The sequence below is a fragment of the Sturnus vulgaris genome, chromosome 3, assembly GCF_052056855.1.
Source record: "Sturnus vulgaris isolate bStuVul1 chromosome 3, bStuVul1.hap1, whole genome shotgun sequence".
NCBI lineage: Eukaryota > Metazoa > Chordata > Aves > Passeriformes > Sturnidae > Sturnus > Sturnus vulgaris.
Window position 1 is genome coordinate 16,748,873 of NC_142245.1, and position 14,782 is coordinate 16,763,654.

Sequence of the window (14,782 nt, forward strand, 5' to 3'; positions counted from 1 at the left end):
AGGCAGAGTTCAGGGGGGCAGTTTCTCCCCAGCACTCAGGAATGGTGGCTGTTGGGCAGGGTCAAGGCTGGCACCGCCAGCACCGCTTCGTCCCTTTGATGCCCACCTTGAAGGAAAACCACTTGGGTTTCCTTTGGAAGGGGCTTTAAGGTTAGATTGCATTCTGCAGAAAAAAAACTTTAGAGGAGCAACTACCTGGGGAACATCCCAGCAACATCCTGGGAAAGGTGCTTGGGCCTGGATTACAAGAACAGAGCAAGCTGCCTGCCTTCCTGTGGAGCCCAGAGCTCTCCTCATGCCAGATGCATTTAAATTAATTCTCTGGGGAGTGAGCCACAATGGATGGGCCACTGCTTAGAGAAAACAGCAATAATGCAGCTATTCATTTATTTGTTAAGAGAATCATAAAAATGACAGCATCTACTTTATATCCACCCAGCCCCTCAGCGTACACCAGGGACTGAATCACCAAAATCTCTGACAGCTGCTTTGTTCAGTGAAAATCAAACTACAAAGGAAGGGCCAGGACTCCTTCATCAATCAATTATAAGCACAGTCTTTCAAGACAGCTACAGAGAGAGGTGTGAGGAACGGGTGTTGGGAGAACAACTAGCAACAGCTCTCGTTTTCATTCCTCCTGCTCCAAGAAGTGTCAGACCTCATTCTCCACACAAGAAATATTTGTCCACCAAGTCTCCCATGCTTGCAGCAAAAAACAATACATGAAAATGCATTTCAAATGCCAGTTCTGGCCAAAAAAAATGAAGTACTGACTAACAGCAGTTGTTAGAAAATATGCTCCAGTTGGCACAAAACAGTAGTTGGATGAACTGTCATATTTTGTCAATTCATACAAGGAACCACTTGCATGAATTTCAAAAGATCTCTAGAGAAAATGAATACTTGAGAGATGGCGAGAAAAGACATTTGTTGTCTTACTGTGTGTTATTTTATTATTGAAAAATATTGAGCTGTCATAGACATATTATCTGCAGATGAAAGATGATATAAGGAAAAGAAAGTTAAAATTTCTCCCTAATAAGATTTTTTCTTCCTTCTTACTTAACACAGCCTTTGGTTTACCTAGACAGATGCTGCACTTCCTGACTTTCATCCTTTTGGACTTCAGCACCACTGCACCTAGCCAAAAAACCATCTAATTGTTAAAGAAGAGTTCCTACAAATGTATCCGGAGTCACAGTATCTGTGCAATCTGAGCAATTCTATTAATGTGGTGTGAGTAACTGCTGTTAATTGAAGCCTTGCCCTATTCCATTCATAAAGATATTTCCAAACTACATTTCAATACGTGTAAGATTGCAAAAAGGATATGTTTGAATTAAGATGACACATCACTTTTGCAGTGTCTTTACTAAGAAAGCATTGATTCAGTTTTCCTCTGGAATGAAGTAGAATTCTCCTTGTCCCACTCCTGACTTTATCTCACCTCTGAACATGATCTTGCTGTAACAATCAGTTTGTATCCATACATCTCACTATGCCATGCTGAGCCAAGAATCACAACAGCTTTATCATTCTGAAGATGTCAGTAGATGATTTGTTGTAGAATTATCAAACAAGTAGTCATGGGATTCTAACTGCAACACGAATTCACCTGCCTGGTGCCCTCTTTCTCTCCATCTTCCCTTTCGTTCAATGTTCAGACTCACTGAGATTTGTGGCAGTTGTGTCTATCTGGTACCCAGCTGACATGAATGAAATGGTGCATATGACCTACCAGGGAAAAAAATTAATCATCTAACACCTTGCTGAGCAACTTCCATGCCACTGAGCATCAAACAAGCAGCAAGAATGACCCCAAATTATCCCACAGTAAAATTAGTCCAATGCATTTTTATTTTTTTAGTCAGCAAACCAAATTCAGGAAATTAGGAACTCATCACAGACGACATTCCATTAGAAAGTGTTAAAAAAACCCAACAACCCTGTCAAATTAGTTTTCTGAAGACACAGAGCTGAGTGAAATTATTAATAAGTTGTTAATAGAGGCCATCCTGTGGATTAGGCTTTTAGTACCTATTAAATCAAAGCTGTGAATAATTATGCATTCCTGTAGGTGTGTGTTCCTCCTCTGCTGAACTCACCTTTTCTAGATGTTTTTAAGTGCAGTAGTGACTAGGTAGCCAAATTTGCTCTCATTCTAAGTTTTAGTCCCAGTTGACTTCGCCATTCAAACACCACAGTTTTCTAAACTTTAGGGGGGCAAAAAAAAAAAAAATCTGTAAACTATATAATCTCTGAGAGGTACTTCAGTACTTTGCCCAGAGCTGATTCAGAGCAGCCAAGGAGTTCAGCTGCAACTGGACAATGTGGCAAAGAGACACAAAGCCAGCACAGTAATATAAGAACAGTTAAAAAGAAAAAAGCCAATTCCAACAGTCCAGCATGGCAACCTTAGGCCTGTTAGTCCCATGAAATGTGTTCTTCTTTCAAAGCAGAGTTTAGGTGGGTTGAATTGCATTTGGTTTTTGCTCCAATCAATAGCACTTTCCACAGCTGCCAACACACCCTGCCAGGATCATGCTCCAGGTGCAAGGTTGTTGGCTGGCCCAGGGAGATGGAGAGGATGGGGCAGAGAGAGATGTGTTAACTGCATGAAGGTCCAGAGGGGCAGCTGTCATCTGGAACCTCTATTACACAAGCTTTTAAGATTTTATGTAGGGGACAATTGATTTCTTATAGAATACCTGTACAGAAGAGAAAATTAACATTCAACCAGCCAGGACAAGAAATGAAATATGTGGCTGGGTGCAGTTAATCATGTAAGCCTCAGGACAGAGATCTATCAGATCTGCAAATGGGAGATTAATATGCTACCATAAGTCCACATATGCAGAATGCATTAAAATGTGTTCTAGCCACAGGAAACAGTCTGAGTGTACCTCATGAGAAGAAAAGGACATAAAAAATTTGGAGTTTTAAAGTCTCTTCCTGCCTCACAGGTTGAATTCCCAGATAATTTTGACTTCACATGTGATTTTTACTCTATTTTCTGAAAGGCATGTGGATTTTGCATCTCTGAGATGACTGATGATTAATCAATGCTTGGATCGAGACAAATCTAAAAAAATCTCTAGACAAAACAGAAGAAAAGTCTTCTGAATGCACCATTCAAGTATCTTCTTGTGCCAGGGATTATCTTTCTGGATTGCTGCATATGGTTTCAAAGATATCATCAGTCACATCAGTTGCTGCCAGAACTACCAGAGAGAGTCTGTCAGAATTTTTAATTCTGAGCAAAAGAGAAGAGAACTTAGTTTGGCAGAGGAAGAAGGACACCACATATCAATTTACTCACTCTTACAATCAGAGATTTCTCCAACGGTGGAACACAGAGAAAGTGTAATTAAGACAACTAATGTTGCCCCACTCCAGCAATGTCAGCCAGTTAATTAGATGGGTCCCATCAGATGATTAGGCAAACAAAGTTTTGATAGAAGTTTTATTAAGCACTCCATAATCAGTCACGCTGGGAGCAGTAAGGAAAGCTGACAGAAGAAGAAATCACTCTAGTAGTAAAAGGCTGCTGAGTTTTATTTCTGCTTATGATTTATTGTGTGATTTTGGATTAACCACTAATTAGAAGGCTGGGTCCTGGGACAAGAGTACTTGCCAAGAGCTTGAATGGTCTAACTTTGTCTTCTTCTTCACTCTGCTGAGTGCCTGCATGACCTCCACAGAGCCATGTAGATCCAGGGCCAGTAATCAGCCGCTGAAAGGAACTGTCCACCCTGTCATGGACTGAGCAGTTCTCAACAGAAATCCAGCTCCCTGGGAAGTTTAGTAATAAACATGCCAGTGGCTATAAGCTGAAGGTATGCAGAGGAATAGAAGTTTTAAGAAGTGTCCTCTTAGTCTTGGGCTATGCCTACAGGCTCTGCTGCACATACACACATCAGCTCTCTGTGGGCTGCAAATCTTAAATGGCAGGAAGTGTCTGCACAGTGATGCTATGGGGTGTTCCAGCCTGAAATGTGTGCCTTCCAGGGCTACTAACCGTTAATTTAATTTAATTTAATTTTATCAAAGGCCACTACCCTTACATTTAAATTTTTGTAAATGTTAATTTGCAAAGCTAGAAAAAGAAAATTAATCCTGCCTCTCCTCAAGATTCTCTAGAAATTTCAAGGTGCATGTCCTAAATTACACCTGCTGAGGGAGAAAGCAGTTTAGAGTTGTCCTGAGTGAATATTCTATTTTGTGTAACACCTCATCAAATTCCTGCCTTTCCTTGCAAAACAGATGGTTGGAACATGGTAGGATTTGGTCTTGTGCAATCAGCTAAAATCATCATAAATCATTTCTGCTGAGATGCAGTACATTTATCTCCATGTGATGCTGTCAGATGGAATCAGTGCTCTTAGGTTTTAAGAACAAAGCCTTCCCTTAGAATAGTATTACTGTGGAACTGAAAGAGTTTAGGAGGAAGTAATAAAGGATAAATTAAAAATCATTCTTGCAACTTCTGAGAAAACCAAGTAAGGGAAAAAAGATTGTACTACTGTTGCTTCCAAAATGAAATTGGTGTGTCCTCATCACTCAAGCAGATACAACAGCTAGGAGCAGATATTGTATGCCAGTGGAAAGAATATATATTGCACACATAAAAGGCTGCAACATAAATTTGAAGAAATATGGGGCTCCTTCATATAGGTAGGTCAAACTTTTCCCTCAAGCAGATAATTACAGGCTTGGGGTGAGTAAATCTTATTAGCCTCTCAGCACCTTATCTCCCTGCATAGAGACTGGTAGTAGATATATAGTAGATATATTCTACTGCAGTCACTTTCTGGACTGCACGTTAGATATTGCCTTGTGCAGTCCAGTCCTAACTATGACCATCGTACTTCACAGTGGAATGGCCATGGATAGGTCATACCAGAGAACAGATGAAAACACATTCCCAGATTTTGGAAGGGATAGGTGTTAGATAAGGAGATGGAAAGCAAAATGTTCAGTACACAGCTCTTCTCTTTGTACTATTGGTGAATTTCAACATATCACTCAAATATTACAGTCTGGGCCCTTGTTTTTGAAGGCAGCAGGGCAGGCTGGGGCAGCCCAGGTCACCAGGCACCTCCATAGAGATGGCAATGACCTCAGGCTGGGCTGGGCTGAAATGGGACATCTGGGCCCTTGGGTATGGTGGGGGAAGTCCCAGGGGCAGCTAATCAGGGACACTAAGGCTTACTAGTGCCCTCAGATGCTGCCAGTATGGATATTTTACCATGAAACATTTGACTTGTATTGCTTTACTCCAGTATTACACCAAAACCTTAGGCACAGAGTTGCAGCATCTCGAGGATAATATATTCATGCTACTCACTGTGTCGTCCTCTGTGGGAGAAAAAAGGGGATGTATCTCTCATAACCCAGGTCAGGTTCCAGGCAGAGTAACCAGGAGGAAGAGAAGGGCTCCTTGCTGTGTGATCCGAAGGGCTCAGACCTTTTATAAAAAGAAGGAAGCCAAGAAAGAAAAGCCCATTAGGTATGATGTAGCTGTTTGCATGCTACACATCAAGTGCAAAGAACTTAAGCAGCTTTATTGACCATATGCAATAAGCACCAATTTTCATCTGCTTCTTGGTTGGTTCTTCCTTCTGTGCATGCACAGGGACACAGGAGAGTCACTACTTTACAGTGGAAAATCATCCAGAAAATTTGTCAAGTTTCATCTCACGCTAAGTTCTCTTTGACCTTTCAGTCCCCCAATTTGGTTATCTTTTATTTTTATTTTAAGTTCTGCTAGCATAAGGAGATCTTGTACATGGAACAAGCAAACGTACCCAGCTTGTGTTCAACAACCCAATGCATCTCAAAGATGCTTTTCGTGATCCAAATACTACAGTGACCCAGAATAGGCGAGTTCTGTGCAAACCTGCACTAACTCTGCAAGACCATGATGACATTAGAGGTGTAAAGAGAAACAGTGTCTGGAATAACACACAAGATCAATGAGCAAAGTGGAATTCTGCAATCTTTGAAAGTACAAATCTTCCCTGTGAATGTTTAAGTTGGATTTTCTGAACATGTCAGGATCTTGGTCTCATTTTCTGGTGTCCTCAGAAGCAAGGCAGGATTTAAAAGTGTAGGAACACAGGCAGGAAAAACATGTATTTGGGAGATTTGCTTGATAGAAAAAACCCCCAAATCTCTGGATTTCTCTACAGAAGCCATAAAAAAGGGACACATTTAAGAGAATAACAGTAAACAAAGTAAATTACTGAAGTCTTGGGGAAAACACTACTTCGATTTTGTAAAAAATTCTACTTTCCACTTCCAACAAAGAAAAACTGGAAAATTTCATAAGGACTTGTCAGAAGCTTAAACACCAGGTGTTGGTTGTGTCCTATCTTGCTCTCAGTGCAATCTCATTTTTAGCACACTCTTGTAACCAAGTAACTATAGCACAACCAAGAGAAAAGTAACCACTCTTATGTAAGAGCTGTAACTCCTACTCCTTGCTTAGAGCACTAATCTTCAAGATAAAAATGGACTTGACGCTGTATTGTAAGACATTCTTGAGTGGCAAAAAAAATGAATATCCCTAATGGTTCAATTAAACCCGGTCTCTATGCTAAATTAAAGTGCCGTAACTAAATACCCCCTATTGTTGCCTAAAATGTGGCTGCACAGATTTGTGAAGGGAGGTAGCAAACTTGGTGTTCTGCCTGCAGCTGTCATTGACAAAGTGATAGGTAACCATGGAGTAATCTTTATATTGGCTTTCCCTCCCTAATATCAAGACACATCTTCCAGCAGCCCCTGATAAAGCTGGTTGTGGAAAATAATGTCAGGTTTCATTACAACAGTTATAATAGCTACTAAAAGCAGATTTTTTTCCCCTACAAATGTGCTTCATTTTGATGCTGCTATAAAATAATAAATAAAAGACTCATATTAATAAAAAATGAGCCCCTTAAATGTTGGGTTTCAAAGCCACATGTGTTTTGCCTCATGTGAGGTGTCTGACCAGTATCAATACCCTCGTTATATAACATCTGTACCCAGTGACTCTCCAAAAGAGGGAATGATTTAATATCCTGATCCCAGATCATGGATCTCCCCTAGGCAAGAACTCCGGGGCTCCTTTACCCCAAAAAGACACAATTGCATGCAGATGTCACTCATTTTGTGCTACCAGAGAGCCAAGACCTTGTGCTGCAATCCTTTGAAAACTTCACAAAAGCCTTAAAAACTGACCTGCTTCCCACCTCTGTTCCCATAGCAAAATAATCAGAAAGAAACTCACTGAGGTGCATTTCTCTCCCTAATGCTTCAGTCACAGAACCTAAAATTAAATCTCTTCAACTACCCTGACCAGCCTTACCTGGGAATCACTACCACAAGAATCAGCACCACAGCAATCAGCTGCAGTACTCCAAATTCCCCGGCAATTCTCACATTCCAAAAAATGCCTCTTCATGTTGCATTCTTCAGAAATCCTGCCTACCAGCCTCAGATAAGTGGAAACGTTCCCTCTGGAACCAATACATGCAGTAAATTGAGATAAAAAATAAGGTTGAACATCTGAGCAGAGAAGACAAGGCAGTCCAGGCACCTGAATCTCCCCTCAGCAGCAAGAGGTCGATAAGAGATAATACAAAAAATTGAAAGTTTTTCCTCTATTTTTAAAGAATGGAATGGATTCAGTTCAATTCATTTTAACCTTAGAACTATTTTACCCCATATTCTTTGGGGTTAATTTTGGAACTTCATCTCAAATGATTTGCTTAGGCTATTGGTCTGAACTTGAAGACAGGAAGATTGTATCAGAAGTTATGAATCTTTCCCAATTAAGTTATCTTCCACAAAAGATGCTGGGTAAAAGCTTTTTGTATAGCCAAGAGGCCACTCTTCACAGTGAGGAATGATTTGATTTAAGCGTCAGCTTTAGGCTAGAAAAGGAGAGACCTTTCCTCTTCCACCTTCAGGGCATTTTATATTGAGGAAGATAATAATAGGAGACCATTTCAGTTAAATAAATGCTTCTTGTGCAGCAAGGATAATGCGAACTTAGACCACGCTCTAGCCCTTTTACAAAATAAAGGGGTTTTCCCTCTCCAAAATAATTCAATTTAATCCAAAAGGCACTGAGAAAATTTATCTCCTTCTTTTTAGATATGCTAACCTCCAATTCCAGTTATTTGTATCTGGGTACTCTGTCACTTGTCAAAAGTAACCCTAACCTTTAAAAATAAATTAATGGATTGGCAACTGGAAGCTGACAACTCCATTTTTAGTAGCCAGACACATGGCAAGGTACAAGAGAGGTTTCTTTGATATTCCTGCCTGGAGACATATCCAGGACCAAATCCTGGCCCTAGGTGCTCCATCACAGCAAGAAACATGCACCTGAAGAGAACATTTGACATTTCTGTTTTTTAAACTTGTGCAAAGGTATCTCCTTAGGGGATGTGAAATTCAGTCAGTTTGCCAGGAGTTTTGGAAAAAAGAAAATGGCTCATGTGTGCTGAAATCAAGCCTTAAGGCTACAAATTCATTAAATAAAATATTTATGTATTATTTTAATGAAAAATACCTCTTTAATAGAGCAACCCTTCATGTTGAAATGGAACAAGAAGAGCTTTCTACATGGGTCATTTTCAAACAAACAGGATTTCCTTCCTTTTTTATCTTCTCTGGAAGAAGGAATATCCCCAGCAATTAACATACGTAATTTTCTAGGGGTTCATGCAGTGCAGAAATGTAAACAAATTTTTACCCAAAACACTCACGTTTTCTTTAACCAAAAGATGCTCCACCACGTAACCAAATATTGCTTATTGCTCTTTGGATACTGCTTGATTACTCAGCTCTCTCACGGTGCTGAGATGTATTATTTGCAGTTTCTCAGTGGTAAATCTGAGGTGACAGACCAGCATGTACCTGTTCTCTAGATTTCACAGTTGCAACAGATGTGTAAGATAATAACTGATATCAACATGTACTTTCAGCTACATCTACATCTAAAAAATATCTCAAAATCCCTCATGTTTGTTTGTGTGGAAATCAAAAGTCAACATTATTAGTATTTGTGGCTCTAACTTATAACAGCTACCAATAGAGCAGTTCCTAGTAATTATTACAATAATGTGTTTAGAAACAGCCACCATTATGATCATTACATTTCCAGTCTCTGGGAAAACCTGACATTTCAGAAAAGTTTATTCCAGTTCTAAGAAAAAGGTAGTGATTTTCCACAGAAAGGATATTACAACATTAAAATCTGGATTTTCCAGTCTCTGGGAAAGCCTGACATTTCAGAAAAGGTTACTCCAGTTTTAAGTAAAAGGTAGCAATTTTCCACAGAAAGGATAATATGCAGTCATCTTTCCACTGTTAAGAAGGACTAAACTAGTCAGAACTAAGGCAACTTCATTTGATTAAAACCAGAAATCTTACAGAGAACTGACTGCCCCAGGTAAGGAAACCTCTGCAGACTTCTATGAACCAGAGGCAGGCCAAAGACATCCTTGGGAAGAGGCAGATCCCACACTGCAGGATCATGAAGCCAAACACCTTGATCTTGCAAAAGAGCTCTCAGGACCCTGCCTTTAGGAAGCCTTGGCTGGCTGTGACCAGTGGGTTGTTTGGGCTTGCCTCTGTTCAGCTGGAAGTGTAAATTCCAGAGGCCTTGATAAAGGATTGCTGAGCTCCTTGCTCCACAGAAATTCTTGGCTTCTGTTTTTTGGAGGGTACCCTTCCATCCCTAACTAGAAAAGATCTCCTGAGAATTCCCTCTCAAATTAACAACTGATCCTCACAATCACACTAACAGTACTCACACCACTTAGAAGCTTTCATTTTTCCCTTCTTCCCATCTACCAACATACTCAGTCACCCATGAAAGTACAAAAAACACATTATATTGAGGTGACCAAGCAACACCAAACCCAACAAACAGCCCAAGTAAATGCTTTGTGAATAATCCATACACTCAACTATGCTCATACAAATCATTGTCTAAATGAAATTTAGCAGTAAAATTCAAATTCTGTTTATGGTCCTGATGCAGAACAAGGCAGAGGGCAAGCTCTTTGCATGCAGTTTCTTGCTGTGAGTAGTTGGTGAGCTTTTTTTACATTGATAGATGTACTCCAGGGTTTTTTTTTTAACGAACCTTTTCTACAGTATGAAAATGTTTACTGACAGTCTGTCAAGTTTATCTTTTTCAGCTGGAAAATATATTTAATAATGCATTATGTTACAATGATTTTATGTCATATTGAAAACCTGATGAGTGCAAATAAACTATAGCGTGTGTGTGTCAAAAAAAACTGTGCTGGATTACTACAGAGAGGGAGTTTGCATTTAGTGGGCTGTAGCAGACCTGTAGATAGTGAATTCAGTCTGCATGAGGCACAGGAGTGATACACAATACTGACTGGCAAGTGCTTGATGAATTAATCTGGGAATAGCATACACTTCCAGTACATGAAGCATGTGTCTCTAACAAAACTGTATTAACTCAACCACTGGGTTATCCTTCTGACCCTGGCTACATTTTTCTTCCTTTGTAAGCCTTGTTTAAAATTTTCTTTTAAATCCTTTCTGTTAGCCATGTACTTTTCCCCACCTCCTTTTCAACTGGAATATTAACTTTTTATTGAAAAAAACCCAAACGCATCATAACTGATTAATCAGCAAGTAGGCACTTCACAGCTCCATTCTTTTTCTACTGACAAGGCAATTCTTCTGCCAAACATGACCCATAAACTTTTACTGATGCAAGGAGAGTCTGTGCTAAGTCTGGGAGAGGTGGCCTGATCCTGGACCTTGGAACTGGAGGAAGAGAAACACAAAACACCCAAATTGCAATTTGACCAAGACATTGCAATAGGAAAAGATTAGCTAGGTATAATGTGCTGCTGCTCATTACAAAAGAAGAAATAATCCACATTTTCCTTACAAAGAGCATTAAAATAAACCAATTAAGAGGACCAAGCATATAATAATTAATACAGGTTTTAAATGTACTGCCATCTAGGGCACACTACTGAATCTCAGATGCTCTGCAGCTGCCGAAGACCTGCCCAGTAAGACACCACAAAATAGCCATGATTCCCTGATAAAGAACTCAGGGCCTCAATTACAGACCAGGCTAGGAATGGCTTAATGTTGTTACTCATCTGTGTGGACAAGAAACCTTTAAAAAATCCTACTGCAGACTGAGTTTTGCTGCAATAATATTTTACAGCAGAATTAATCACCTCTGTGGGCAATGCAGAGAAAACAAAGGACTGAGTATTAATAATCAAACTGCTCTTAACTCTGGTTCAGAGCCTCAAAAGCTGAGGCTGCTGGCAGGACTGCGTCAAGGCTTCTCTGGCTTGCCTAGCCTGCAGCTTAGCTAAATACGTGGGGGAAGACCTGCAGCAGCAAAGCTCCATGTGCAAACACATCTTCTGAATTTTGCATGCTTGTTCTTCGTATCAGCTATTAGACATTTCAGGGTCACAACGGGAAAAGGAGCATTGGGGTCGTGATTTTGTAGGGCTATGGTATTTCAACACAAGGCAATACTTGTCCTTGCTTTGGACTGGTTCAAACGCATCTGAATTACTGACCAGACATGCAGTGAAAACCAAAAGGAATCACGTTTAGCTGTTTCCTGCAGCACAGACAGACCTCCAGACACTGCAAACAGTAGGAAAATGCCAGGTAGGAATCTGCAGAATTGGAAACCTTTCTACTCAGGCACACTAAAGTACTTCAGCTTGCTGGTATCTGAATTTGTTTCTGTACATGTGGAAATAAAGTGACCCTTCCACTGTCATCTGGGGTATTTGTGTGCTGTAGCTTAGGAAAACTTCCAAAGGAACAACTGAGAGACAGAATTAATGTCTGGTACGTGTGTCAACCATAGAGAGTTCATTCATGGTCATTGGGAATGTGCTGCACTGGCCCCCTGCTTTAAGTGTTCTTCATCCAAAGGATTTTTGAGAAGTTGCTCATCAGTAAGACTATTATTGTCATTTATATGACTATTATTGTCATATTGACTATTATTGTGTGTGTATATATACACAAACACACACACACCAGACCAAAATGATCTCTATGCTGGTATATCTGCTATACCAGTATGGTTCTTATCTTTCAGACCTGGGGTCCTGATCCCACATATTGCCAATGTTCATCTCCTTGCATGTCTCGTATTACCCCTCTGCACTCTGTACTTTCCCCTACTCTGTACCCAGCTAATGTAACTTCTAGAACCACAGTTGCCAGACTTTCAAGCAAAAGAAATAGTTGTTTTGACAGTGTTTTAATAATTCATTACATACATTGACTTCAAACCATTTAGTGCCTTCACCTCAGATTTCTGCATAGGTACACAGACACCCAGCTGGAGTCTCATCAGATCCACACACTTCCTATATAATTTTAAGTGGTGGGATTAAAGACATAGAAAGAAACAAACCCTGAAACAACCCCCTGCTCTTTATACATGTAAAGCCTTTTTTTTGTGCTACATTGACTGCCTTCTAAATCAGAATACACACACAAACGTACACCACTAAACAGTTATCACTTTAACACAACTGCAGATATTTAGATATTCAGTGGCCCACAGCCCCTGCAAATTTTAATACAAGCTCATATTTTTCTCAACATCTGCATTTTGAATCTCTGTCTCATGCTTTAAGATGCAGTATTCAGTACTCACTTATTTTCATCTCTATATTTCTTGTTAGTGGACAAAAACACATGCAAAAATTCCTCAAACATTTAAATGCTGGAGAAATGAGTATTTGAAGGCTTTTCAGATTTGAATCTTTGGTCTGAAGGAAGGCTTTCACCCCCAGAGCAGGCAGCCTGCATCATCTTTTAAACACTTCTTTGATCAGGATGAAAAAGGTGGTAATTCACTTCTCCTCCCACACTTTCATGCCATGTCAGTACCTCTGGCTCTGGAGACACTCGTAATGAAGTTTAGGGAACATTTATCTTTTCTTTCCTATACAGCATCTAAATGCCTCCATTCTCTACCAAAGCCATCCACAGCCACACATAACCTGAGTGTTTACAACCCTTTCTTTTACTGCACTACAGCATTGAGCTTGGATAGTGAGGAGAGAGGAAACACAGTTCAGTTTCACACATCTGTTGCATATCAAGGGAAAACCACACTGTTATTCACTGCAGTTTAAAGGTCCAAGTTTAGCCTGAGTTAATTTGGGAAGTGTCTACTTTGCTCCACCTGATTTGTCTGGATTTGCCTGGGAACCCTCATTCCCTGCAGCCCATAATACTGTTACAAATCCATCTTTCTTTGTGGGGGAAAAAAAAAAAAAGCTTTTTGAAGGTGTGCACCATCCTTCTTCCTCAAAGAGCATGGGACTATGTCCAGAACATCAGAATGGCAGTCTCTGGCATAAACCCACCTTAGGTGCAAGCTGGCCATGTTTTGCTGCCTGGAACCATGCAATAATGCCAGCAGCAAAGAGCAGCCAGTAAATAATGGTTATTTGGAAGAAAGCAAGAGCAGTGGCATAAGTCAGCCTTATTTTTCCTTGTTATTATCATTATTACTATTATTGCTTTGGTGAAAGGAGGGGAATTCTATGCTTACTGCAAAAGTACATGTGCAAGTTAATGTTTGCGAGAAGCTCAATAATGGCTCTTCATATAGAAATACAAATCCAGGGCTTTTTTTTTAATCAGACATCCCCACCACTTTACACTTAAAATAGGCCACAAACAAAGGCAATAAAATACAACAATTAAAACAGTTAAAAAAAAACCAGTTAAAAACTGGGGTTTTCCTGTACAATAGAGGCAGAAATCATGAAGTGATATTTCCCATAGAAACTTTGCCTCAGCTGTATCATGAAAACAGAGGAAAGACCTGTAGAAAGGTCACTACAGCTGCAGAGACCTTGTCCACTCTTAATACATAGATTAGTTCTGAAATCTTTGAATCCAAAGTTGGCATTTTAAAAGCAGAAACATTTAAATTATGCCTACCATATCAAAACATGAAATGAATGCTCAGAGGAATCAGATGAAGCCCTACATGTGTATAACAGACAAAAATTGTGAAGAAGGGGCAGTTATGCATTTCCTACTATTTGCATGGCCAAACCCATTTATTTGCTGCATTAGACACTTCTGTTAAGCTATAATGTTGCAGAGTTGCAACAAAAGTGCAGGGTGTTCTGGTACCAGAGAAAATACAAGACATTTTTTATTGTTAGGCAAGCTGCATTATTTCTAGAAATAGAAAAAGGGTGTGATGACTATTTCAATCTAAAACACAGCTGTCTTGGCAGGAACAATAAAAACTACTTCATATTCCCTTTACTGGGAAGGATGCCAATGTTCTTATATTGTCTGTTTTCACTGCAGCATTTAATTTTGCTTAAGGTAAAGGACAGCATCTCTGACTACAACTGTGGGGTATTTAGATGTGAAAGTACTGCTCAAGGAAGTTCTGTAAGTGCTGCCAAAATGAAGGCCATAAAGCATTTGAGCGAGGCATCAGAAACTCCTGTCTCACTCACACAGACATCTCTGAATTGACTATGAGTAAAGATTGTAAAAGGGAAATTACTTGTCATTCTGTTTTTCAGGTGCTGAATTAAAATAAGCAGTATCTGTGAAGATACCCTGAGTTCTGTAGGATGCTTTGGGTTCCTTGGCACAATTTTGTTCTGTGCAGCTGCTTTCCAAAGATCTTTACTGTTAACTGATCCTCAGCATTCCTGAAAGAGAGGTGAGTGATGTAAAGCAGCTGATGCCACCAGCTCCCAGT

The 14,782-nt window shown here is 39.9% G+C and overlaps 1 protein-coding gene across 3 annotated transcripts in view; it reads right to left on the bottom strand.

The window, feature by feature from the left end:
* The window catches only part of ALK (ALK receptor tyrosine kinase), a 310,521-nt gene that overhangs the window by 221,498 nt on the left and 74,241 nt on the right, over window positions 1-14,782 (bottom strand). For all 3 annotated transcript variants that reach the window (XM_014877491.2, XM_088161050.1, XM_088161049.1), the window contains exon 2: window positions 5,348-5,467. In XM_014877491.2, the coding sequence (XP_014732977.2) occupies window positions 5,348-5,390 (43 nt within the window). In that variant the 5' untranslated portion in view covers window positions 5,391-5,467. The remainder of the gene's footprint in view (window positions 1-5,347; window positions 5,468-14,782) is intronic.